At 34.9% G+C, this 27,265-nt stretch overlaps 3 protein-coding genes across 8 annotated transcripts; 2 read left to right on the top strand and 1 right to left on the bottom strand.

The window, feature by feature from the left end:
- The first annotated feature begins 72 nt into the window (after positions 1–72).
- Positions 73–7,178, top strand: LOC118052394 (fructose-bisphosphate aldolase-lysine N-methyltransferase, chloroplastic). Its single transcript, XM_073410882.1, has 16 exons — positions 73–322; positions 400–512; positions 1,945–2,008; positions 2,106–2,216; positions 2,380–2,439; positions 2,614–2,721; positions 2,937–3,074; positions 3,308–3,377; positions 3,731–3,771; positions 3,873–3,953; positions 4,293–4,328; positions 4,849–4,932; positions 5,171–5,338; positions 5,679–5,742; positions 5,849–5,997; positions 6,462–7,178. Exons 1-16 carry the CDS (start codon positions 176–178, stop codon positions 6,651–6,653), a joined length of 1,626 nt encoding a protein of 541 aa, XP_073266983.1. The 5' UTR covers positions 73–175; the 3' UTR covers positions 6,654–7,178.
- Positions 7,179–8,213: 1,035 nt separating this feature from the next.
- On the bottom strand, positions 8,214–12,345 carry LOC118052218 (protein MAEA homolog). Its single transcript, XM_035063106.2, has 7 exons — positions 11,940–12,345; positions 11,348–11,542; positions 11,135–11,257; positions 10,097–10,282; positions 9,206–9,339; positions 8,624–8,810; positions 8,214–8,535 (listed from the first exon to the last, which is right to left on the bottom strand). Exons 1-7 carry the CDS (start codon positions 12,249–12,251, stop codon positions 8,434–8,436), a joined length of 1,239 nt encoding a protein of 412 aa, XP_034918997.1. The 5' UTR covers positions 12,252–12,345; the 3' UTR covers positions 8,214–8,433.
- Positions 12,346–18,853: 6,508 nt separating this feature from the next.
- Positions 18,854–25,416, top strand: LOC118052209 (uncharacterized). 6 transcript variants are annotated; one of them, XM_035063080.2, is made up of 7 exons: positions 18,854–19,081; positions 20,442–20,581; positions 20,774–20,983; positions 21,059–21,242; positions 21,397–23,359; positions 23,587–23,793; positions 24,825–25,416. In XM_035063080.2, the coding sequence occupies exons 3-7, from the start codon at positions 20,875–20,877 to the stop codon at positions 25,140–25,142; spliced, it is 2,781 nt and encodes a 926-aa protein (XP_034918971.1). In that variant the 5' UTR covers positions 18,854–19,081; positions 20,442–20,581; positions 20,774–20,874; the 3' UTR covers positions 25,143–25,416. The 6 variants fall into 6 exon arrangements, with proteins under 6 accessions (XP_034918971.1, XP_034918972.1, XP_034918975.1 ...); XM_035063081.2 differs by lacking the exon at positions 20,442–20,581 and adding an exon at positions 19,847–19,944; XM_035063084.2 differs by lacking the exon at positions 20,442–20,581 and having other exon boundaries at positions 21,400–23,359.
- Positions 25,417–27,265: the final 1,849 nt, after the last annotated feature.

Below are 27,265 nucleotides of genomic sequence, written 5' to 3'. Positions count from 1 at the left end.
ACGAGCATGAGAGAACGAGGCGGGCTTGCCACAAACCACACCCGCGCAACAGAAACACTGTGCTAAATTGGACTGGGCCTTGCCCTTCGCCACACCTCGAACCATCACCCTTCCTTTCAAAGTTCAAACACAAGCTTCACCACAGTCCACAGCCAACGGTACCAAAAATAGCAGGATGCTTGCGTGCGTTTTCTTCTCTAAATATCCGCAAATGCTATCACGCTCTCGCTTCATAAATCCACGGCGGTCTCTTCTTCAGCTATTCACCACCGCTCATCGCTTCTCCAAGAAACTAAATATCTCCTCCTCTCCCGTTCCAGAGGTTTTAAAAAAAACACAGATTTTTTAAAGTAGGTTTTGTTTAACGATTAATAATTATTCGATACTTTTTCCCGCTAGGTACTGTTAAATCATCTAGACGAGGAATGCGTTGATTTTTTGCCATGGTTGGAAAGGAAAGCTGGAGTCGAAATTTCTTCAAAGCTTTACGTTGGCAAATCCGCATACGGCAGGTTATTATCGTGCCCGTATTTTCTTAATTGGCTAATTTTACCGTGAAATACTTGATTGATGATCAATCGAAGATCTAATTATTGCCTATTATCGGTGCTGGTGTGGATTAGGGTTAGTTATTTGATATTGAGATGGTGTTTGGCCAATTTCAATAATTTTTTACCTCGATAAAACAATAGCCGGAATTTGTACCGTTTCCGTTTGAATGGAAAGACGTTGTGCGAATGGAGTGGTGTACGCAATAGACACAAGTTTGACTTTAGATGATCGTGATAGAGAATTCTGCAGCTAGTTGATCGCTGTTGAGGTGCGGTTGGAGGAATTATTGGTGCTTGTTGTTGTTGTGCAGTGGTCCATGGAATCATATAACAAATGCTTTTTCAAAAAGTGCTTACAGCTCTCTTATGATGGAAAAACAATATTGCATGGCATTTTGAAATTGAAATTGGAAACCGTGTATCTCAGCAGGATGAAAAACAGGGGAATCTCTTGGCGCTTGGATGTGTGAAGCACTCCTTAATTTTTATAAGGTGTGCAACACCTTGGACCGAATTCTGTTGCATAAAATGCGACAGCTTGTGAAATGAGCTCATCCTTTAAGGCCTCAAGTCAACCTGTCTTTGTGCTCCTGTTTGACTGATATGAAATCAACGCTTCTTGTTTCTTTTACCACATGAAAAGTTTCATATCAAATGCTCAAGATGTGTTTGCTGGATCTGGGAGACATTAATGATATCATTGACCTCGATCAGCATGTAAATCTGGTTTTACTATCTGAAAGTGGTTCCAACTAATTACTTGGCCATTGTAATGCAAGTACACATTCCTGTGCAGAACTTGCTAGTTTGTCGATTGGGTTTTGATTCTTATTCTGAATCTGGAATTGGGACCGGTTGATCAAAGATAGTCTATTACATATTACTTTGGAAGGAATGACTATTTCTTGCTTGGTCAACTTGTTAAGTTTGACCACTTCTGTGGCTGCATGAGGTAAGAGTAAACTTAAAAACTGAAGGCATATCCTGCACTCTTTCGCCCCATGCTGGAGTGAACATCAATAGAGTTCAACTGCATGCACATCCTATTTCTAGCAAGTAGAGTGCCTTGTCACCTTAGCTTGTGCCAGGCATCTCTTATATGCGTGTCTTTGTCTGTCTCTCAAATAGCTCACTCACTTGAAGGAGAATATTTATAGTATTCAAAGGTCTTATTATTTTCAGCAACCAACTGGGTTTCCTGCGCCTCATCATTAATGAGGAAATGGCTTAGGTATTGGAAGGCCTTAACTACAATATAGCAGCTGCAACTGTTGATGAAAAATATACTCTATCTCTAAAACATATGGAGGGATGGATGCTCTCTTTTGTCACAAGCCTTGTTGAATTTCTTTCAAAAGTAAAAAAAATTAATGATGCATGTTTTGGCATGTAGGTCACTGTTTGCTTCTAAAAGCATACAAACTGGAGAATGCATACTGAGAGTTCCATACAATGTGGTATCCCTCTTGACACATAATACTGCTGCTATTGCGGTTAGCAATTTTCTTACCTTTTTTTTAAGGTTGGCCAATATTTTCTTACTTGATTTCTCAGCAAATAGCACCAGATAATCTACTTCCGAAAGTTGCATCTTTGTTAGACAATGAAGTTGGCAATGTTGCAAAGCTTGCTATTGTCATTTTGATTGAGCAGAAAAGAGGGCAGGTAAACTGAATTATATTTTATTCATCTGATAAAAAGAAGGCTGAAGGAACAATTTCTTGTAGTTGCATAGTTGTGCATTGATTGACATTGCTATTTCTGATTTGTATGCTTAAATTCAAGGAAATATAAAGAAATCGATGGCCTATATTTATATTTCCTGCAGGAATCAGAGTGGGCCCCTTATATCAGCTGCCTACCTCGACCTGGAGAAATGCATAGCACGGTTTGCACTATCACTTTTTGCATTTTTTCATTAATAGGATCATCGGTTCTCAAAGGACATGATTCTAATAAAAATATATAGTTCCTGAAGAACAAGATATTGCAAGAGTTATGTCTCTCTTATTGTTTGAATATCTCCAGAGATTTGCCTTTCTTGTTGCTTGAATTTTTACAGATATTCTGGAGCAAAAGTGAGTTGGACATGATTCATCAAAGCACAGTATACCAAGAAACAATCAAAGAAAAATATCAAATCGAAAAAGATTTCTTGAAAATTAAATTAGTAAGTTTATTTTGTTTCTCTCCAGAGAATCTATAAGCTCATATGAAGTTGTAATCAAGAGTTTTGAAGAAAAATATGTCTAGATAATGTTGCAATACAATTTTGCTGATTCATCATGCCGTTCTTGCTCTTCACTTGAAATGCTTTGGGACGAAGTGGGATGGTTGTGTTCCGCTTAATTTTGAGAGGTGGTTTACAAAAAGTCTCTAATACAGGTAGGTAGGACACAATTTCAGGGAGCTAAACATAAAGGGATGTTGATAGAGAGAGAGAGGATCATGGTGTCATCCATTGCTACTCTTGTTTGTGTGAAAACATTGGGCTCAAGAGCACATATTGATCTGTTTGGTCGGGTTAGAGATATGCAACGCTGTCACATATTTTTCAATACATTTAACATCCATTTAACAATTCAGATTTATCTAACTTTTGGAAACATCAAACTTTGTAAAGTATATGCTGGTGACTGATGAGGGATTGATAGTTGCAAAGTTAACCTTGATTTTTGCTCACTTAATATACCTGTGATTGTCAGCTCTGCTTACATTGAGTGTTGTGATTGTGATTAAATTTCATATGCTTTCAGGCTCTCGATCACTCCCCAGAAATTTTAGATGGTATCACACTTGAGGATTTCATCCATGCATATGCTTTAGGTGAGTGATTTCTGCAGAAGTAATTGCTATCCATGGTTTGTTTTCCTTCGTGAATGCCCATATTTTGAAGAGAGAGAGGTTTATTGTTTGGCCACTTTTGTGATTACTGGATTATTCTGAGAAACGCTTCATCTATATGTAATTAGTTTTTATGAGTCAGTCTGTCATGACCAAAATGGAAGGATGGGCTCTAGGTAAGGAGTTACATGGTACTATGCTACTGTACTGATCAACTATGATTTCAAAATACTTATGAAGCTTCTGAATTATATTTCCTGCCCTGATTTTAGCTGTAATTTTCTATGTCTATAATCTTTCAAATTCTCATGTCAACTTTCTTATGCATGTGACAGTTAGATCTCGAGCATGGGGAAGCACAAGGGGGGTATCCCTGGTATTGCCTTTATAATGACTTCATTCATTTATTTTATATTTGCTTATGGTGTATCCTTTATTTGTATAGTGTTTTATTTGAATTGTTTGGTTGTTCCATAGATTCCATTTGCAGATTTTTCAAACCATGATGGGGTTTCTGAAGCATTCATATTAAATGATGAAGACAAACAGGTTTCAGAGGTATACACTTTCCTTTTCTTTTTCTGTATCATGTCCAGTTTTTTATATAAGAGTTTAATACTACAGCAAAGTGGGAATCTTTTTTTTTTTTTTTATCTTCTGTTGTTTCACAAAATCTCCTGTTGTTATTCAAGAAATGATGGTTGAAAAAAACTGTCTCAGAGTACTACAAAGTTTGAATCACAAAGGGACCCTCTACGTGTTCTGGCTTCTATTGATCTCAAAGAACAATGCCCTATAGGAGATTTTATTTATCGTTTGTTGGAGATTATATTTATCATTTATGTATTCTGCACATGTTTTCATTTCTAATTTAATTATTTAAATCCACACGTGCAGGTCATTGCTGATCGTAATTTTGCTCCTCATGAAGAGGTCAGATACTGAAATAGTTTCTTTTCTTTAACAATAATTATTTTTTCCTGTCGAAAGTAGTTTTAGACTTTCTAATTAGAAAACTGAGCAATGCTTGACTAGTATTTCTGATTCAGAGTTTTGCTAAGAAATTTCTGCCATCTTGCCGTTTCCACGGAGGAAAACTGTTATCAAATGATTAGCAATAAAGCTAATCACAAAAAAAAGTGTTCCTTTTGCAGTAGTTGCAAATTACTGTTAATTCTCTTAGTCACAAGACTTATGCATTGTTATTGCTGTTCTTAATAGTTGTAGTACCATAGTGTTGATTCCATATGGTTTTGGTGTTTCATACATGCTTCTTATGAATGCATTTCTGGTTCATGTGGGGGCCATATGCCTGTACTTTTCATCTTCCATCACCCTTGAGTATTTAGATCATCTGAACCACCTGTGTAGGTGCTGATCAGATATGGAAAATTTTCAAATGCTGCATTGCTATCACCCTTGAGTATTTAGATCATCTGAACCACCTGTGTAGGTGCTGATCAGATATGGAAAATTTTCAAATGCTGCATTGCTGTTGGAATTCGGATTTATAGTTCCACACAACATCCATGACCAGGTTAGTCTTGAATTTAAAGTTGCAAAGGTGTCTAATGGCACTTTGTCATGGGAATATTACTATCTTGCCAGTCATTGTTATCGACCATAAATTTTTCTATTGAGCTGAAACACTGTCATTCCTATTCTCTCTTTTGGATTCTCTTATTAAGTATTTTCTCGTACTTGAACTGATTCTTTATTACTGCCTGATTCCAAATTGTGGACCTATCTCTTACAAATGTTGCTGGTATTCTCAGGTCCAGATTCACATTGACGTACCCAATCATGATTTTCTAGGTGAAATGAAGTTGGATATTTTACGAAGGCATCATTTACCAACCACAAGATATGCCAACGACTTCAAGTTTTCTGGGGATTCTTTCATAATCAAGTCAGTATTGTGGGTTGGTATAGTAATTGTGCTATCTTGACTTGTTTTGATAAAAATAAAACATAGAATAAGAAGCCAATCTTGAATATGAGTAAATAGTGATGCTTTTGGTGGACCCTGCTGAAGTGTTTTTGCTTCACTTTAGACATTATTTTATGATCACAGCCCGATTTCTTCTGAGCTTTAGTAATTCAGCTTTAGTAATTCAGTTCTTCCTTTTAGCATTTAGAAGTGTCAGCTAATGTTTCTTATGATTATAACCAATGTGGGCAGTGAATGTTAGCTAATGTAACCTTATGTCTGCACTGGCATTAGTGCTTGTGTTGACGTGACATGATGATTGTTTTTGTTGATTTCATCACACAGGGAAGTGAGGAAAAGGTCTGCCACAATCACTACGTGCGTTTGCTCGTGTTCTTTGTTGCAACTCTTCTCAAGGTGTGCCTCAGATTGCATTCTTTTACTTTGTATGAAATCCATGTCTCAGGACCTGTAGGGCCACGCTAGTCTTCAAAATATTTCCTGATTTATATTTGCTCTTCAGATTTAATTGATTTGGCCATGGAAGCTGCACAAAATGATGGTCGTTTAGCTCGATGTCCTTTAAAAAATAGCAGCAGGGAGATCCAAGCACATGAGATCCTGTTGTCAAGAATCAGTCAACTTATTGAGGAATATAATGTATCTATGAAGGTGAACATGCTTATCTTCCCCTCATTGATTGATTGGAGCTGCAGGTTTAATTTTAGTGTGAAGAGTCAAGAGTAGGTATTGAAGTTTTCAAATGGGTGAAGCATCGGATTTTGTTGACTCAGCTCCCATGGCAATTGGTTCTTAATACAAGTTGCCAGGATATTGACTGTTTCCTTACATGTTAATAAAAAAAATACATGATAGATTTTTGGTTGGTAAGTGGACAGTAATCTCATGTTGCATGTTATTTGCACAGCTATTCCTTCATCAAGTCGTTATGCCCCTCCATTCGAATCCCCTTTTCCAGTTTCAGCCATTACTTGCTTGTTGTGGTATCTCTTGCATCCTGTTAATTTCTTTCTTTGTTTTCTTTTTGAGACTCTTGCACCTTGTATTTAGACACAAATGTTTTTTCCTTCACGGACTTTTTTCATTTGTTTTAAGCCTTTTCATGCACTGTACAGTCATTGGAACCTGTTGCTGCTTCTGTGTGCGAAAGATTTGCTCTTCGAAGGCAGATGGCTCTAGATCTCCTCACTGGCGAGCTTCGTGTCCTTGAATCCGCATACACATGGCTGAAAAATTACTGTGCTACCTTGTTACAGCATTCCACTACCAATGATGATGCCAGTGCCTGTGGGAATATTCGGGAATGAACAAGTAAATAAGAGCAGAATGTTCATTTTCTTCGTCACATCCTGGTACATGTAAATTCATTCAAAACTGCAAGCAGGAAATTCAGAAAGAATCCAGTTTCTAAAGCTAGACTGACGTAGAAGTGCCCTTCCTGGGTGTTACAAAACCTGTAGCATTATGCCGGAAATCCCGATTGCTATGAAGATAGTGCAAAGTACATCGGTTTTTTGCAACGTAGGATGCCAGTAAAATTTAGAATCAACTCTACTACAGCCAAGGTAATGCTGTTGTGTCCATAGCAATCACAGGATTTCGCTGGTGCTGCTCATTTATTTGAAGCCGAAGCAGCCTGCATTCACCCTTTTCTTTCTTTGTTTGTTTTTTTGTGCAGTTATGTTATGGTTATCAGAATACAGAATTATTTTTGTTTCGATTTTAAACCAAACAATTTGCTGTGTGCTCTAGGCCACCGGTAACTTGATGACGGGTGGAACTTGGGCCTTTTTTTGATTGAAGACCCAAACGGCATGTACCACCTTCTTTTATTCTTTTTACCGTATGGAAAGGGACCAGAGGTGGCCCCAACTACAACAAAAACCTAAATAACATTGATATTCGAAGGGTTAAAAGCCCCACGGTATGCTTGTCAGAGAGAGCAAAGGTCGCAGGGAACAGGGCACCCCGTCAGAACCGGTCACCCCTTGCTCATATCTAGCAAGCCAATCACCGCAGGTGAGAAGGCATTCACCTCTCTGGAGGCCTGTACATGATCTTGAGTTTTTTTGGGACTCGAGCGAAATTTTTTTCTAGAAATAACATGTTTCAGAAAACATTTTGAAAGTAAATCACAATTTAACGAGTTATATATATTTCAAAAAAATACAATTTTTAGTGTTCACTTCCTTTAAATTAAATTGTAAAATAGCAAGTAAAAAATTATAATAAGGAGAGAGTAGTGAGAAAGAAAAAAAGAGGATCCTGAAAGCTAGGACTTTGATAATAACACTACTATCTTGTTCGAGATGAGTTCAAGGATGCCAATAAATATCATGAACGATGATCGCAAAGGGTCGCGAGCTGGTCGTGTGGTGGGGGGCTTAGCCAACTTTGGGAGCAACAGTCCCAACACATCTACCACGCCAATCTCTGACCAGCGTCACTAGGATTATAGTTGCTCTCCCTAGATTATTCTCACTGGGATTGCCTATACTTCCATGTACAATTTCAAACCTGAGCCTCCATGCACTGAGGGGAGAATCCCTTGTGCTTCAGTTTAGCCAAATTGATCGCTCGAAAGAAAAAGATGGCCCAATTGCATATGGAATATATCAAACAAATGGGGTTTAAATGGTACGGTTTGCTTTCTTCGCAAGGATGTGACCACATGCAGCAGACAGGTTTAAATGGTACATTTTAATTCATAGGAGCTGGCTACATTCTGGAACCAAGCAACATTGAGAAAATGCAAAGCGTAGATGACTGGATATGATCAAATTCGCAATTGCAAATCAACTTCAGTCAATCGAACTGCTAAGAAACAAGCGGTCAACGCCAGATTTAACCCAAAAAAAAAGAACAAAGAAAAAGAAAGATTCTTTCAGCATATATACAAGTGGTAAGTCTCCAACACAGGAATCAGATCAAGGTGCGTGAGAAACTGCCCCGAGTTATTTGAGTGTTTAATGAACATCGCATCCTGTTGCTAGTATTCAAAGAACATGCTAGAACTCCTCATGATTTCAGAGCCCAACGCAGAGGATATTTTCCCTTGAATTACACAGTTTGCTTCAAGATGCAAATTTATGATATATATGCCTTCACCACCTCCGAATAGTTGCAGACTAAACCTGTCCTTGGACAGGTTATTTTACCATCATTTCTCTTGGCCATTTCCTCAAGTGCCTGCAAAGGTAACAAAGACGTCAAACTAATCAGACTGGTGCAGCAATGTGCTTAAGAGGTATCTTTATACCACATGCAAAAATTGAACCTTAGTGCTGTAAACATAGCCGTTAGGCAAGACTTGGGGTGGGTTCTCTGTGTCCATTAGTTCTTTAGTTATGAAGCAAACAAGCTTTGAGTGGTGCTGCTTTGAGAATGGTAATGGCAATGCCAACTTCCTGAAGCTCTCCTGTGACAGCGGATCTTCCTTGGTGCAATCATCTTTATAACAGAGGCTAAAAAGGGTAAAGGCAAACAACAAACACTTGGATAACATATCAAGCAATAACTCCAGCACAGAATGCTGCCTGTCGTCTGTGAGAGAGATACAAATCATGATGTGAAAACTGTTAGATCACTGTATCATTTATAGGCTTGAGATTAGCCCAGCTTAAACTCAAAACCTCATTTTCTTAGTCTTTTAAGAACTTTGCCAGCACAAAATATAACATATCGAATGAGACTGGCAAAGGATAAACTCATCTTCTCTAACTTTTTATTGTTTGAAGCACTTTGCCACCATAATTTATAATGTATCAGACAAGACAGGGTGCATGCATGCATGTGCGCGCGTGCGTGTGGGTGAGTCGGGGAGCAGTTGCATGCTAACAAGTCAATTAATAATGGATACGGAGTTTTCAGGGCGGATAACCCTGCCTGTAGAAATATATTCAGCAACGGCTCTAGAGTCATGCCATATAACCTGCAGAATTCCTGTTTAAATTGTTCTACCAAGAAGTCCCATTGCTTTGGTTCAAAAAAAACCTGAAAGCAAAACATCAGGTATCAATCAGTTTCTCCCATTAACCTGTCAAGGAAGAAAAGAGCAATTGAAACAAGCATAGCAATTTCATTTCCACAATCTGTTAGATGAATCTACCATAGGGGAGACATATCTGGACACAAGATAATGTGTAAAAGAAGAGCCACAGATGTAAAATTCTCTAACAGGTATTTCCAGGTCTATCACTGAATCACATGCTACCATTAAAATATCCAAACTGAGTTTTTTTCCTACCAGTGCATAGATGAATGCATATAGAAAACACAAGCAACAGTGGACAGAATCAAACTAGAATACTAGAAAGCAATTGGGGAAATGAACAGTACATATTTTTTTTGAAGCAGAAACTAAGTTTACATTCACTTGAAGTCTAAAAAGTTTCATTCCAGAGAAGGGCCTGAATAAACAGAGTACAAATCCAAGTAACCTTAGATTTCCCTTCTGTAATATTCATGGATGTTTTAAAATGAAAAATTCTGAGTATCTTATCTCAAGTTTGGTTTTGGTGCAGCTTGTTCTGGGTGTATTGCAGATCTCAGTTTGGTCATTTCCATTGTTGATTCATCTTCCAACTTTGCAAAAATCAAAAGATTTTGGGCTGAATTGAAATTCATCCTAACCAAACCACTAATCTAAATGCTTCCACATGCAGTCAATGTAGCATTTTGTGTACCAAAGTCATGAAGAATGGTGTCATTTGCAGCAAAACATGGCCTTTATTCACTGAAACCAGGTTACCTTATAAACAGCACAATCAGGATTGCTCTTAAAAGCCACTATTGCAAAGACCCGCTGCATTTCTTTCATATGCGTTGCTGCCCATGGTGCGAGATACTTCCGAGCATATGTAATGGCACGCAGGTGGTCTTCTGCCCGTACTAACTCTACGTATTCTTGAAGTCTCAACTGGAACTCAAATTTGCTCTGTCATCCATAAAAGCAGTGGGCATTAAAAGTATGCCACCAAATGTTTTAGAATCTTAAGTAGTTGCTGTCCAATTTTGCAAAGAAACTATCAACATTGATTTAGAAGTATTAAGTAACATCAAAATAATTGAAGAAGCATTGTCAGATAGGGGGTACCTTCACTGCGATGCAAATGCACATTTTAACATGAGTTTAAAGATCAAGGTATGACAAATCACACAAATAATCCCCAGGAAACAGAAATATGTTTTTCTGCAGTTATAGAACATTTCAGTTCTTGTCAAAATCAAATCCCCAATCCATAATATTATTTACAAGAGAAGGAATAGAAAAGATTAGGTGGTAATCAAGAATTCAATCCAAGACCATTTAACATCTTTTCCAGTATCAATTGTCAATCAAACACACTCATTTGTTTAATAATATAGAACTCGGTAACATTCATTCCAGGATCAGAATTTCATGCACTGTTTGCAAATGTTTCAGTTTGTGGCAATTCCTAAAATAAGTGCAGTAGAGACCACAACATGTCCCCAACTTAGTCATGAATATATTTAGATACTTTAATTCTTATATTTATCTCTAAGTATGCTAGGATTAATGAATATACAGCATGTCCAAACTTAGTCATGAATATACTTAGATACTTTGATTCTTAGATTTTATCTCCAAGTATGCTAGGATTAATGAATATACTAAGGATATAGGATATCTAATTCAATTCATAGATCTAATTCTTGCTGAGCACACACACCAAAACGAAGCAGATCCAGCAACTGAGATAATAACAAAGGCAAATTTTTTTAGCCTCTATCCGAGAGCCGGCATTCAAAAATGATTAGCAATTACCTTTGACTTCTTCAACCTTGATTTGTTATCAGCACACCATGCTAAAGCAGGAGCTACCTCCCTTTTTTGAAGAGCATCAATAACCCTTTTCGACTCCAAAAATACATCAATGTCAACAAGATCCTGGCGTTGAATTCACCAAATTATCAGAGCATGCAACAGAGTTACCAGATATGCCGCAGCATAGAAGTAACATCCACAATTATAAATTACCAGCATATCGCTGCTTTCAGCTAGCTTCAATCCAGTATCGTAATACGACATTCGTAGCATATAATCTACAAGAATTCGCTTCATCCGTGTGTTATTCCACTCTGATAGATTCTCCGCATCAGCTGATTCTAAATGATCGATCCGTGCACGACACCTCTGCGCTTGTAAGTTCTCTGTCCGGTTTCCCTCTTCCAACTAAATAAATGTATCAAAGTATGTACACACTAAAATCACTATAGCTAAATCCAAAAAAAAAAAAAAAACAGAAATTCACCAATCACATCATTATATGTCACTCGAAAACACCAATAATTAATCAACTGACTAAATATTTCACTTCATAATTCGATCGATGAAATGTCAATCAATTTCTCCGTTTATTAAATCACAATAAAATTCAAAAAAAAATTATAGTAAAAATCAAGTAAAAAAATCTACCAAATCCTTCCAAAACAACATTTTCTTGAACTAATTATAATCATCTCTCATCATTATTAAATTAAACTAAAATTTAAAAAAAAAACACAATTAACTAAAAAATTAAATAAACGACATCGACTGGGTCACTTTCATTTTTTTAAAATCAGTATACCTTTCTTTTAAGACCTTGCAATCTGGAAACGAGAGAAGTGAGATGCTGAACGGCATCGTCGTTGGAGATGTCAGAGTCAGCGGCGTCATTAACGACGGAGATAACGGAAGAGACTTCCTTTTCTACGGCGCGGTGGTTGGTACGGATCGTTTTCTTGTAGAGTTCGAAAGGAACCCGCAAGAACTGGTGTTCTAGTTTCAAAGATTCAGTCAGTTGCGTCAGTTTTGAGGACAGAGCCGTTGACGGAGTGGTGATTGAGGTTGTCGTGGTTGGGATTGTGGAGTTGCCGTTAGGGAGGGAGTCCATTTCCATCGTGAAAGTAAAATCAAGATTCGCTGGGAATTGTTGAAGATGGAAAAGAAAGGGTGACCAAACCAAGCAAAGTGCAATTATTGGTTTTGGAAAAACGACATGCGTTTTGGTCTTATTCCTTTTTTTCTTTTTGGTTAATGGGTGGTGTTTGGTTGATGGCTGTTGGATAATCTGGGCCAGCGCAGGAGAGCTGGGCTTTAAGCGTGGATTCGGTGGGATTGATATTGATACGATGGTTTCGATAATTTGGGTAGAGTTGTAAACGACGTCGGCGCTGATATGGTTAGTGTGGTTATGTTGGCAATGGGCTTGATGCCCATTCACTTGTATTCGCTTGAGATACGAGCAGTGGCTTCCCAGTCTCTTTTGTAATCAATCCAAACATTCACATATGAGCAAACTCAAATTCCAACAACATCTTCAAACTAACCAGATGATCGTACTACCATTTAAAACATTGTAAATGGTTCCATCACATCATTCAAATTTTAAATGATTTTAAATTACAAGGTTAAAATAAAAATAAAGAACAAATGCTTAACTGTATCCGTTTCTTTTTGTATTTTAAAAAATTTAAAAACTTAATAATTTTTTTAATTTTTAGATAGTTTTAATATACATTAATCAAAAATAATTTAAATAAATATTATTTTAATATATTTTCAAATTAAAAAAATAATTATTACACTACTTCCAAACATCATATTAATCTCTCTTTTTTTCCCTGCGTTCTGGACTCGAAACATGATTTCGAAATACTTAAATGCAAAACAATCACACGGAGATGTTTTTAATTCATGTTATAATTATTATGTCTGTTTGTTTCTGCGTTTCAAAAATATTTTAAAAAAAAATAAAAAAAAATATTTTTTATTAACTTTAAATTAATATGTTTTTAGTATTTTCAAATCATTTTTAATTGGCTGATATCAAAAATAATTTTTTTAAAATAAAAAAATATTATTGACATGTATTTTTGGCATAAAATATTATTTGAAAAGCAATCGCAATTATACTGCTAAACAAGAGAGCCTGTTTATTTATACGTTTTAAAAGCGCTTTTAAAAAAATTTGATTTTTTTTATTAACTTCAAATTAATATGTTTTTAATGTTTTCAAACCATTTTGATGTGCTGATGTCAAAAATATTTTAAAAAAAATTACTAGCATCTATTTTAGTACGAAAAAGTTAGTATATGCTTGTATTTCAACTTGAATTTGTTCCAATGTCCAATTCGACAAGTGGATGGATGACGATGAAGAGTCCATTTGGCTAAGAGTCTGTGGCTGCGTTTAGCATGTAACAGTGATAACATAGTGTTTGATTAAGAAATTAGCCGTGATTTTTATATGTGGACCCTACCATTATCTGCGTTAAAAACACGATTTTGCTGAAGCAAAAATTACATGCTTCTATCACGTTTCTGCCTCTCTACTACATACCTTCACATATCACGCTAATCAACTAGCATGGACAGTGCAGGCATGCTGCACTGTTCGCGTCAACGGTGCAACATGCTGCACTATTCCGGCCAAACCAATTTCGGTCGAAAACTTAAAATATATCAAAACAGGTTTGATCTAGTAAAAAAAAAATTATTTTTTTATTATTTTAATCGTGTTTTATTCGAAAAAACTAGTATTTAACATTATTCAATGAAACAAAGATTGTTTGATGACGTAACATTTGCAAAATTGTAGATATTTTAATGGAACAATAAAAATATTTTATATAAAGTATTATTTATTTTATGATATAATAGCAATAGTTAAATCTACAATATTTAAATTAAAAACCATTAATATTAATATATATATATATATATATATTTTTTAAAATTATTTTATAACCTCAATTTCAAAATCATTAATAACCATATACATTAAACTACTTTTTGTTCAATCTCAATTTCAACCAAACACTTATTTTTTCAAATCAACCTCAATTAAAAGTACTTTTCATAAAACAACTTTTTTCAAATCACAACCACAATAGCTACCGCAATACCAAACACACTCTTAAACCGAACAACCGGTGACCTGTTGATTGTTTCCTGTATCGCATAAATATTCAGTCGAATTTTACATCACAAACATCGTAGACAAGGAGCGTATTTAGGAACGCGACTAATTTTATTTTTTATGTAAAAAATAAAAAATATATATATCTAAACATATTTTTTAAATAAAAATTATTTTAAAAATAACCGTTAATTGAAAACATGTTCGTTGATTTAGAGCATGTTTATGATTGTGATAGCAGCTCCAATTCAAAGTATCTGTTACTTAGAAATATATTAAAATTATATATTATTTATTTATTTTTTAAAAATTATTTTTATGATCAGTACATCATAACGATCTAAAAATATTTAAAAATAAATAAAAATAAATAAATTTTGAAGCTACGCGGTTTCAACAGCGTTCCCAGGCGCAACCTTACTTGGAGCCTAGCCCAGAACAATAGTTGAGACCCTAAATCTGCTTAGAGTTTTCATAAGTATGAGTTATTTTATAAAAGTATTTTTTAAAAATTAATTAAAATGATGATTTTTTATTTTTAGAAATATTTTTTGTAACCTTTACTATATAAAATCATAAAAAAATAATTTTTTAGAAGAAAAGAATTTTCAAAAAAAACAACCCAATAACGTTCCCAAACACAACTTTGGAAGGCGAGTTCGCAAAAGCTAGACCATTTCGTGTCACTGATGTTGTTTCACTACAAACAATTACTACGAAGCAATACCTCAGGCGAGGTATATTCAAGACAGTTCACGGGGACTCAAGATAAATATCACGGATAAAATGATAGAATGGGCGAACAGTACGCGGAGAACAATATAAAAGTTGACAAGCAGTAGTAGTAGCCAGGCATATTCAATTTTAATCTCGGCTGGATTTTAGATTGCAGTAGCTTTTAGCTCCGTGGAAAGTGGTTTTCTTTTGGAAAGTGAATTCCGAGAAAAATGAATTCCGGAAAAGTATTTTTCGATGTTTGGCAGTGTTATGGAAAATGAACTGGAAAATAATTTATTAATGAATTAATTTTTTTTTCAAGTTTATCTAATATATATAAAATATTTAATCACTTAAAATAAAAAAATGAAATCTAAAAAGTATTTATAATGATGAATTTTTTTTATTATATCCTATATTCATACATAGCTTATTAAAATAATGAGGAACAAATCTTACAAATTAAAAAGTTGAATGAGAATGAAATTGAAAAAAAAAATATAATTTCATAAATTATCTCAAATAAAATAAATAATAATCAAAATAATAGAGATCAAATCTAAATTTTTTTTAAAAAAAATGAAAGATGAAGAAATTAAAATAATAATAATCAACATTTCATAAATTATTTCAAATAAAATAAGTAACAATCAAAAGAATGAGGACCAAATTTGATAGATAAATTTTCTTAATAAAAATATGATAAGGAAAAAGCAAATAACAATTATAAAAATAAGGACCAAAATTAATATAAAAATAAAATTTTAAGAGATGAAATTGAAAAATAAATATTCAAAACAAAATATATATACCAATCAAAAGTTTGAGGATTAAATTTAATATAATCAACAAATAATGACATTTCTAATTTTTTCACAACTTCCGGAAAATGTTTTCTCTCCAGATTTTTCAGGAAAACACTTTCCTGAAAACCAAGCCAAATTTTCCTTTTACTGGAAAGTGTTTTCCATTGACCAACTTTCCTACTGGCAAATAAACACAAGAAAGTTTGGAAAGTGATTTCCCGGAAACCACTTTTCAGAAAACAAACACAGCTAAAGGGAAAACACTTTCCTGAAAACCAAGTCAAATTTTTCTTTGATTGAAATTGACCGGAAAGTATTTTCCGTTGACCGAAAAATGTTTTCCGTTGATCAACTTTCCTAATGATAAACAAACACAGAAAAGTTTGGAAAATAGTTTACCGGAAACTACTTTCCGGAAAACAAACATGGCCTAGTTTTTTAAATAGATTTTATTTTGTTTCTAATTCAACTAATTAACTAGCTTCTTTTTCTTTTTCTTTTTAACAATTAATTAACTATCAAATTTAAAAACAATAATACTAAAAGAAGCTATAATCAACGGATAAGTACGACGTAGAAAACGGTTCGAGGGTCCACGCCATACACATGAGAAAGCCAGAAAGGTTTCAACAAGGCAACGACAATAGGATCGACCAACATGCCTTATTTGCACCTTTTTAAGGTGACCTTCCAGATTGCAAAATGCTTTTGCATGGACAACATGCGCTGCGAAGCTGCCGCATCTCGCCTCCTTGGATGCAGCTGTTAACCAACAGGATCTGTTTGTTTTTTATTTAAAAAGCGTTTTTAAAAGAAATTATTTTTTTTACATTAAATTAATTTTTTTTTATATTTTCAGATATTTTGATGCTTTAATATCAAAATTAATTTTAAAAAAATAAAAAAAATTATCTTCATACATTTCTAAATAAAAAACACTTTAAAAAATAACCATAATTATATTCTCAAACACCCCGTTTAAAATAATTTGGGAGCGTAGTAGCGATTGCTTTTCAAAAATATTTTTTTTATTTTAACACATTAAAATAATATTTTTTTATTTTTTTAAAAAATTATTTTCAACATTAACATATTAAAAGAATTTAAAAATATCAAGAAATTAAATAAAAAAAATTTAAAATTTGTTGAAGAATATTTTTGAAATTCAATTTCTAATATTGCTTAAATGATGGGCAACATGTACCGACTATGGGTCCAGATCCACACTGTCTCGTGCAGCAATAATCTTCCACACAACATCCACTTGTCACTGCCACAAGTCCCTGTAGGGGAAATTTCCTCAGCTTGAGGCCCCGTTTGTTTGCAGGAAAGTGAATTTCTTTTGGAAAATGAATTCCGGGGAAAGTGAATTCCTAGAAAGTGAATTCCGGGAAAGTATTTTCCGATGTTTGGTAGTGTTATGGAAAACACTTTCCAGTGTTTGGTTGTGTTATGGAAAATGAATTGGAAAATAATTTATTAATAAATTAATTTTTTTTTTAAATTTATCTAATATATATATATATATATAATATTTAATCACTTACAATAAAAAAAATAAAATCTAAAATGTATAATGATGATTTTTTTTATTATATTCTATATTCATACATAGCTTATTTTATAAAATATAACTATATATATCATATCATATCATATTATAAAGAAATAAGCTTATGAAATATTTTTTACTATTCTATGAAACCATTTATAATTTCATTACGTATGAAATACATCCGACAAAAACTATAGTTTTAATAATATTTTTAGCATGTAATAAAATTGGATAAAATATTAAGGTATAAAATTCACTATAAACTATTTTTTTTTAATGTTAAAAAAAAAAAAAGTCCCCGCAGGCAAGCGAACAGTGCACTAAAACTGCACTGTTCACTATTTTTTAGTGAACAGTGTATACAATACACTGTTCATGTTAATTGCACTATTCAATGAACAGTGCAATTAACATGAACAGTTACATAAAAACATGACAACGCAGCATTGGCCCACGCCAGGAAAGTGTTTTCCGAGAATTAAAAGCGGAAAACATTTTCCTTATGTTAAACTTAACATTTTCCTTTGACTGGAATTACATTTTCTTTGACTCACTTTCCATGTATTGCCAAACATGGGAAAGTGAGGAAAATGGTTTCCAGGAAAGTGAATTCCTGGAAACAATCAAGGCCTGAATAGCAGCAATTGTACTGAGCAAATACAGGAGGTAAAAAAGGAAAGAAAAAAAAAGTGGAATAACGCATTTTATTTTTAAGGCCGCTGTGCCATTTTCATGTTGATTGTGCTCAATTTTCAACTTAATCATCATTGTGGACATCTCAGCACGGGGAAGGAAGATGATGGCAATGCTTAAAAAGCTGTATGAATTATAAATACTAATGATGTAGCGTCGAGGTGATGCCCAAACCCATCATCCAAGCTTCTCAAACTTTTCCTTTTCATTGCGTTTTCTACAATCTTCTCTTTTTGGCAAGAATTAGAGGTGTTTAACAGGGGTTGTTTTTAATTTTTTTTTATTAATATGTATTAAAATAATATTTTTATATTTTTTAAAAATAAAATATTTAATTTTATTACATTAAAACAATTTAGAAGTATAAAATATTAATTTTAAATAAAAAAAATATAATTTTTCATGAGATGTTCTTTGGAATGTAATTCAAAACGATGTCTAATCTTAAACATTGTCTGTTTTTTTCTACAACTTTTTCCAATACCCAATTTAAATCAAATTATAAAACAATAAAACCATACTTTTCAACATTTGTACATAGGTAGGTTTTAACTTTTAAGAATAATACATGTTTTTTTTTTTTTTTTTTTTTAAAAAAAGCATTACAGCCCTTTGCTGCAAATCGAAATTGTACACACAAAGGGTCCACTTTAACTACCTTATACAAGGCTCCACTAGATCCCAAATTCCATAATCACCCGCTCCTCCTCCGCTATATCCGCGGCAGCCAGGTATTTTAAAATTTGCTTTCCTTTATGACCAAATTGCCCTCCTGTATTACCCTCAATTTCTGTCTGGCTCCCTCACTTTCCACTTCTTGGTAGCCCCTCTCCATCTTTCTTTTTCTCACAAGTTCCTCTCGTAATCAAAATCAAAATCACTTCACTTTGTCACTGGCCCCAAACAGCAACCCCCTTTCTCCCTCTATTATTTCCATTTTGATTTCTGACACCCAAAAAATCACATATTTTCACCTCACTGTTAATTCATTTCCTCCCTCAAAGCCGCCCTCTGACGCCGTTACTCACTGCGGCCCTGTAAGATTCCGTTTTACAAAAGAAACTTTCTTAAATTTCGGTTTCGTAGTTGTACTTTTTTTTAAAAAGAACTGTTAATTCTTTTTTGAATTTTGAAATCCGCTTGAGAAACTTGATTAATCACTCACTAATCGCTGCAGTATCTGCTTTTAATGGTAAGTTAATTAATTCTTAGATCACAATTTCAAAAAATATAATTACTGGCTTCTTGTTTTGGTTTCTTTTTAATGGCCCCAACTCCCAAGTGTCATTAGAGATTTTTGACCGTTAGCATTGCAAGAGAGGAAAGAAAGAACAGTGACCTTTTTTTTTTCCCTTGCAAGTGAAGCTTGCATTTCCTACCCTTCCCTTTCTTTTAATTTCCTTTCTTTGTTTCTTGATTCTGTTTGGTTCCTGAGAAAGTAAAGGGAACGGAAAGGATAAGGCACGAAACTTGTTCAGGTGCATGTGTTGTCCCCCCCCCCCCCCTTCTTTTTGGAAACTTTCAATTACTGGCAACTGTGTGATTTTCAATATCAAGTTTTCTTTCTCTTTCCTTTTTCATTAGTTTCTCAGCAACCAAAAAGTGTTTTTTTTTTCCCTTGCTCTTTAAAACGTGATTAAGCCAATTTTCTTTTCTTTTCCATCAGTTTCTCAGTCTCCAAACAGTGTCATCTTCTTTTCTATTTTACTTTCTCCGGAATTGCAATTGAATCTTCCTTTTCGTTAATCACGATGTTATTTTGATTATTAAAGGCTAACAATATCAGATTCTGTTTGTGTCAGATTTATTTGATTTTTAAAGTGTGGTGGTTGATGGAGATAGAGAGGGTTTTGGGGTTTTTGAGAACCGGAAATGGTGGGGTAGTTTGGTATTTTTGAAGGTATAGCTTAGTGAACTAAGGAACAGATCATAAGCCCTGACACATGCATTCGACAATTGTTTTGTTTTATGTTTTTTTCTTTAAAAAATTAATGCAAATTTATATTGTTGAATTTGATAGCTGCTCTCTTCTTTATTGTTTCTTCGTCTACATTAAGTAATTGACATGTTTCTTTTGTTTTTTAACTACTCATTTATTTTTTGCATGTGTGCGGGCGTGTTATTGTGCTGCTCTGTTTTTTTTTTTTTTTTTTGTCGCTCATATTTAAACTTAGTGCTTTAATTCAAGTATTTATTCTAGCAATCGAATCTGATCACTTTTTGGATGTGGGGTTTCGAAATCAGATTCAGTTATGTACTTTTTGGTATGTTACTCTCATGTTTCTCAGGCCAGTATGTCTCAAGTTTCTCAAATTGTTAATTGGTTTTATGTTTGATAACGTGATGGTTTTTAAGTACTGAACCTGTTTTTTTTTTTTTTTTTTTTTTTGCTTTTAGGGTTTTCCAGTGCGAATTCATAATTATCACCACCTTGTTGCATGCTTTCCTTTTCACTTTGTTAGATATCTTGATCTTGATATGGTGGTTGTGTGTGTGGGTGGGGAATTGGAATCTTTGCTCGGTGAATGTGTTATAAGGTGAGGAGATCATATGTAGTTGTTTGTGGACTAATGACCGTTGTCATTTTATTTTCTTTTTGCTCATCCTCTCTCCGAGTAATCACTGTTGTCATTATTTGTGTATGAGTTGCTGCATTCCTTTTCAAATCTTTCTTCGTAAAATTATAATCCAGGTTTCCCCTTCTAATTCCTTACACAATGTAATTTCAGGTTCAGTGAGATCCCTTCTGTCCAAGGAGTGATAAAGCACGGGATTGTAAACTACCATTTTTGATGAGTTACAAATAGTGGTTCTGGTTTGAGATAGACAGATGAAGAAACTATTCTTTTTCAGATCTTCTTCCTCCAGTGCTGGCAACAACAATACTAGTTCTCCACCGTCCGCAGATAAGCAAGTTTACTGGGAGGCACCATTCCAAGGTAAGCCAAACAATCACAATGATGATAATGTTCAGTGTAATTTTTGGAGCCTAAGGGGACTATTGTCAAAATCAGGAAAGCAAGCATATGATAACCAGAGCACCAGCAACAGCTTGGGTCTTAGAAGGAGCCGCTCATTGTCATCAACTGCCTATCTTGATGATGGGAAGGGGAAGGGGAATTTTCCTTGCATAGATCAAGCTAGAACTCCTCCTAGCAGTTCTAGTGGTGCTCATCAGCAACATGATCGCTCGTCTCAGTGAGAATTTTGATCCCATTAATATCACATTATAAGAATGCATCACAGATTATTTAGTGATCTTGAATACAAGTTTGTTTGCATATAACTCATGTACACTTTCTTTTTGAATTGCTTCCTGAGGTTAATTCAAATGTTTTCCAATTTAACACAGCAGGAAAAATCTTTTTCCTGAGAGGCGAGCCAAAACAAAACGATTTGAAGTGGCAGCCACTGGCCTAGAGAGATCTGGTTATTCCAATTCCCATCATGATTCATCAGGAAATTCTACTTCTAGTAACGTCTCAAGTACAGTTGTGGATCGCTACATTGATGGAGAACAGCAGCAGGAAATGAGCAAGCCCAAAAATAGTTCACAGAGAAGTTTTATTGGAAGCAGAAATGCTGATGGAAAACTTCCTCCACGAGTCCAATACACAGCCCCTACTTCACCAATGGATAACATCAAAGATAAGCCCAGGTCTCACTCATTTCGGGAATATGGAGGGACTCGGCAGAAGTTTTCTTCAAGAGATTGGGTTGCTAAAGGATTTGGCCATGAATCTCCACGGAAACTTGCAAGGAATGTCATGGAGAGACTCTCCCTGGGGCGTTCTTATCCTAAATCAAGTCCAAAGGAGTTCGCTTGTGATATTCCAATCACAATTGAAGATGTCTATGGTGGATCAATGAATTCATGTATGGATGTTCCTGCCCGAAAAAGTTACTCACTGGAGGAACCTTGTGAAACCAATAATGGCAACAATGGTGATGATCAGAAACCAAATTACTTCCTCGGAGATGAATGTGAGGATATGAACTCTGTCAGTAGAGAAGACATGGTAGATGTGGAATTACAACAAAGATCTAAGGAAGCTGAGGAGAGGATTGTTCTTCTTTCTGAAGAGCTTGAGCAGGAAGGCTTTCTCCAAGATAGTCGATTTGATGCTCCACTGTTGATGCAGACTATTCAGAGCTTAACAGAGGATAAGTTAAGCTTGGCAATTGAGGTTTCAGGTCTTCTGAAATCTCGAATTGCTGACAGGAATTCTGCCAAGGAAGGTTTTCAATTAGCAAAGGCAGAATGGGAGGCAAGGAACCGAAGATTAGAGAAAGAGAAGAATGAATTGCAGACAGCCTTGGAGAAAGAATTAGACAGAAGGTCTAGTGACTGGTCATTAAAGCTTGAGAAATGCCAGTTAGAAGAGCAAAGGCTTCGTGAACGGGTTAGAGAGCTTGCAGAGCACAATGTTTCACTCCAGAGGGAAGTATCTTCTTTTAGTGAGAGAGAAGCAGAAAACAAAAGTGTGATAACATATTCCGAGCAACAACTCAGGGACCTGACTTCAAAGGTGGAGGAGGTGAGTGATGAGAATCAAGATCTGAAACACAATCTTTCTGAATTGCAAAAGAAGTATGCAGTGGCAGAAGAAGATCAAGATTGTATTAAAAGGAATTTTGAAGAGAAGAACAAGGAGTGCAAGGATTTGCAAAAATCCATTACAAGATTATTAAGAACCTGCAGTGATCAAGAGAAGACAATTGAGGGTTTGCGGGAAAACTTTAGCGAGGAAATTGAAAAGAAGCCACCATTGGACAAGTTTGATAAGAATGTGACACGATTGCAAATGGAGCAACTGAGGTTGACAGGATTAGAACTGGCTCTCAGAAGGGAGGTGGAATCTTGTAGACTTGAGATTGATTCCCTTCGTCATGAGAATATAAACTTGTTGAAGCGCTTAAAGTGTAATGGTGAAGAGATTGGTGCTTTAACTTTCAAGCTAGATAAGGAAATGTGGACACGTACTTGCTGCCTGCAGAATCAAGGATTGTCTATGCTGAATGAGAGCACTCAGCTTTCTTCTAAGTTATTGGAAATCATCAAAGGGAAAGTGGGCAGCCACTTTCAAGAAATTAAGCAGGGTATGGAAGTTTTGGGGAATGGTTTAGATGAGCAGTTTATTGCTGAATCTGATATGAAAATTCAGGGCTTTAAGCGTGGAACTGAAAGCTTAACAAGGAGTTTGCAGACAATATCTTGTTTACTTCAGGAGAAGTCTAATCTTGGTGCTTCAAAATCTCAGTCCCAAAGCAGTAATGTCAATGGCCCTGGGAAACTTAACCATCATATCCCAGAGGTAGGCTACTGCTTAAATTTTTTCTTGTGACATGCTCATCGTTTGGTTTCTGTGGAGGATGGTCATAATGCAAATGTATTTTCATTTGATTCGAATTTGCTTTTTAGCGACAATTATTCAGTATGTTAAATTAAGTTGATCTTTGATATGGGTAGTGAACAGTTGACTATTGGTAAACTTGATTTCAACCCTTAATGCTATTATTGATTTCCCTTTCATCTTTGCAGGAATCTTTGAGATTTGAACTTAAAGCTGAAACTTTGCTTACAAGTCTGTTAATGGAGAAGCTGTACTCTAAAGAGTTGGAGCTCGAGCAGTTGCAAGCTGAACTAGCAACAGCAGTGAGAGGTAATGACATCCTTCGATGTGAAGTCAACAATTCGTTGGATAGCCTTGCTTGTGTCTCTCATCAACTGAAAAATCTTGAACTTCAGGTATTCCCCCAACTCTGCAGAAAAAACCTGAAGTTACTTGTCACTTTAAATATTCATTTACACAGGGTTCTTTGCAAACATTGCTTGTGCTAAATGCATGTACAAAAGCACTTAATTTCAAGCTGATGCATTAACTTGAAGGGTTAAGGTCTGCATTGATTTGGTCAGCTCTTAGTGTTCCCTAAGTTCTTTTATATGCACGCCTACCTAACCTGTGATTTTGTTGAGTTGGGCTTCTGTAACCTGAAATCCCCCTTGTGGAGGTGGAGTGATGTGCTGGCCTTGTGTAGCTGGTGATTTTATGGAGATATTCACTTCATTTCCAATGGATAGTGAAACTGGCATGAGGTCATTGTCTGCCCTCATTGCCATAATTGTTTTCGATCAGCATCCTTAAAACTGGTTTTTCTGTGAATCATTATCCTTTAATTTAAAAGCAATATAAAATTGTTATTCTAAATGTTGCTTTTTATGGTTTTGCTCTTAGTTTAGTTCCTTTGCTATGGCATAATTCGATGTTAGTGTTCATTAAAGACTAATTTTGTTATGATGGACATCTGTGGCATGTTTACTCCCTTTCCTTCTTTGGTTCTTATGGTGATCGGCTTAGCATTTTCTGTCATAATTCATGAGAATAAATTTCTACTAAAACCATTTAAAGAGTTTTCCTGTTAAATATTTTTTATCTTTTTTGGGATACCAAAAGCCAACTAGACATGATCTTTTGGCACAACACTTTGTCAGACATCAGCAAAGAAGTATAATGAAGTGCTGTACCTGATTTGCAGTACGATGTCTTTTGAATTTCTCTTGCTGTCTTTGTACCTTCACGTTACCTGGGAGCTATTGTTATGCCTTCAAACTTTGGTATCCAGTGTACAGTTAGGACAATTAAACAGACACGTTTTTTCCTTAATAATTATATTTCATCAGAAATTATTTAGAGCCTGTTGGTAACTGCAGCGGTCTTATTTTTTGTCATGACCTTTTGGTGTCCTATAATATAACTAATGTAATTGTCTTTTTAACAGATGCTGAAGAAGGATGAGAATGTAGATCGACTTCAAAGTGACCTCCAAGCATCCGCAAAGGAATTGGCAACAACTAGGGGGATATTGGCCAAAGTTTCACAGGAGAGAGATATTATGTGGGAGGAAGTGAAACAGTTTAAGGAGAAGAATATGCTATTGAATTCAGAGATTAATGTATTGAAGAAGAAGATAGAGGCCCTAGAAGAAGATATTCTTCTTAAAGAAGGTCAAATCACAATCTTGAAAGACACCCTAGGCAGCAGGCCGTTTGATCTCCTTGGTAGTCCTAGTTGTACACGAGAATTCTTGCTAGAATGATTGCGAGGAAGCAAACTTTTCTTTTTGGGTAGGGTGTGCAGACACTGTCCATAGTTTGAAATTGTGTTCTTCGGGTTTCTTTACATTTCTTATACCTTTCCGTTTTTTTCCTCCATTTCCTTACTGGAGGCTTTGATGGGTAAAGATGTTAAAGCTTGGAAAAATTCACACTCTGATTCTTTGTGTAATTGTATGTAGTTGGGGTTGGGGTTTCCTTGTTCCTTTTCTTATAGCCATGAATTGGTCTTAGCAATTTTGATTCTCTCTCCCTCTCTGAGTGTGTGTTTGTGGTTCAGCTTGCTCAGTGTAATCAGGAGAAATTGTGTGTGTTCTGGTTCCGTTGTTGGTTTTATCCCTTGACGATTTGTTTCCAAATTTTTGCTGGGAGTACAATACATTTGACATAGGCTTTTGGTGTGAAGCTTCAAGATCTGTTGTCATCTTGAACTAATTATTTATTCTTGATTTCTTTACTAAAAATTGCTGGCAAATACATTTTCAAACGACGCAACCTGGAATCGGCAAGTCACAGGTCAGACGATGGTAGCACGTTTTCATTGATGACAAATCCTAAAGCTGGACCTTTTGTTGATACAATTGTACTGTTTCTTGTGATGGGATCAGTTGGGAGCCGGTGCTGTGTCATTTTTGGTGCCCTTGCCATTAATTGGATAGCATTAGAATTCAAACTCTGACAGCTGTGGAACCACCAAGAACAGGTCAAATAGACCGAGGTTGATGCCGCCACCATAAACAAGCCAAACGCTGAAAAGGTTTTGTTAGTTTGCGGGCTTGAAAATAAATTTGTGGATGATTTTTAAAAGTGTTTTTTATTTATAAATATATTAAAATAATATATATTTTTTTATTTTTAAAAAATTATTTTTAAATCAGTGCATTAAAATAATCTAAAAACACAAAAAATTATTAATTTAAAATAAAAAAAAAATTAAATTTTTTTAAAAATATTTTTTAAAACATTAAAAAATATATATATATATATATATATATATATTTTCCCTTCACCTCGTGATGGATCCCACATTGCCCGCTGCCAGAGGATATAGTCAGATAATACACACACACACACACACAACAGAGGCTAAGCAAATGCTCCGAGAGTCTATGGAAAATGAGTTCCATGAGATGTTCTTCACCTAATCTGATTGTGAAATCACCATTTTTGCAAGGGTCAGTCAGACTCACTAGGGATTAAGCTCCGATGATTTACCTTCGCAAGTAAAGTTTCTTAATAGGCAAAAACAAAAATATGGGATGTGTGTGGAGGCATGAACAAAAAAGACATAAATACCTTGTTTTTTTTTTTTTTTTTTTAAATGTTATTCATCTAGTTTCTTCATCGAATTTGATCATGAAATCTCGATTTTTACGTGTTGTTCTTGCAAGGGCCAGAATCGATTGGCATTAAGTTACTCATGATTTATTTTTACAAATAAAGTTTTTTATCAAAAAATTTAAAAGAAAAAATTGAGCTAGATGCTCTCAAGTATACCAAAAAAAATATTAAAGATACATTTGGTTATAAAAAAAAATTATCATCTCATTACGACAATAACTTTTGTTTTGCTTGTTACGATCAAAATGCTTGTTAATCTAAAAACTAAAATTTTTAGTATTTTTAAATTTTTTTTAAATAAATTATTTATTTTCATATAGACAAAAATAATTAACCATATTTCAGTGTCAAAATGAGAATAGGTTTGACTAGCAGTCTCCCTCAAAGCTTGCAAAGGGAGACATAAAACCTTCTTTAGAGTGACTGTAATCAAACCAACACCACACACTATCAATCACAGATGTTCTTAAACGTTTATATTAGAAACTGGCACTAAATCACCTCTAATTTCTTGATGAAAAAACCAGAGTTTAACTTGTTAGATTTTAAATTTATCTTTTAAAAATTATCAATTCAAATCCCATAAATTTTAGAGTAATTGAAAGTAACCTGATCATCGGATCCAACCTTCTCAAGGCACGCTCCGCTTTCCTCAAACATGTCTACACATCTTTCAAAACCCCCATTTGCACCGCCTTGCTTTGGAGCCCATGACAACTTAATCTTTGGGGTTCTTTGGATGCTTCAGTCTTCACTATGATATTTT

This window comes from Populus alba, chromosome 8, assembly GCF_005239225.2.
Source record: "Populus alba chromosome 8, ASM523922v2, whole genome shotgun sequence".
NCBI lineage: Eukaryota > Viridiplantae > Streptophyta > Magnoliopsida > Malpighiales > Salicaceae > Populus > Populus alba.
The sequence above is the reverse complement of the archived record's forward strand: the minus strand, read 5'-3'. Positions and strand labels throughout refer to the sequence as shown.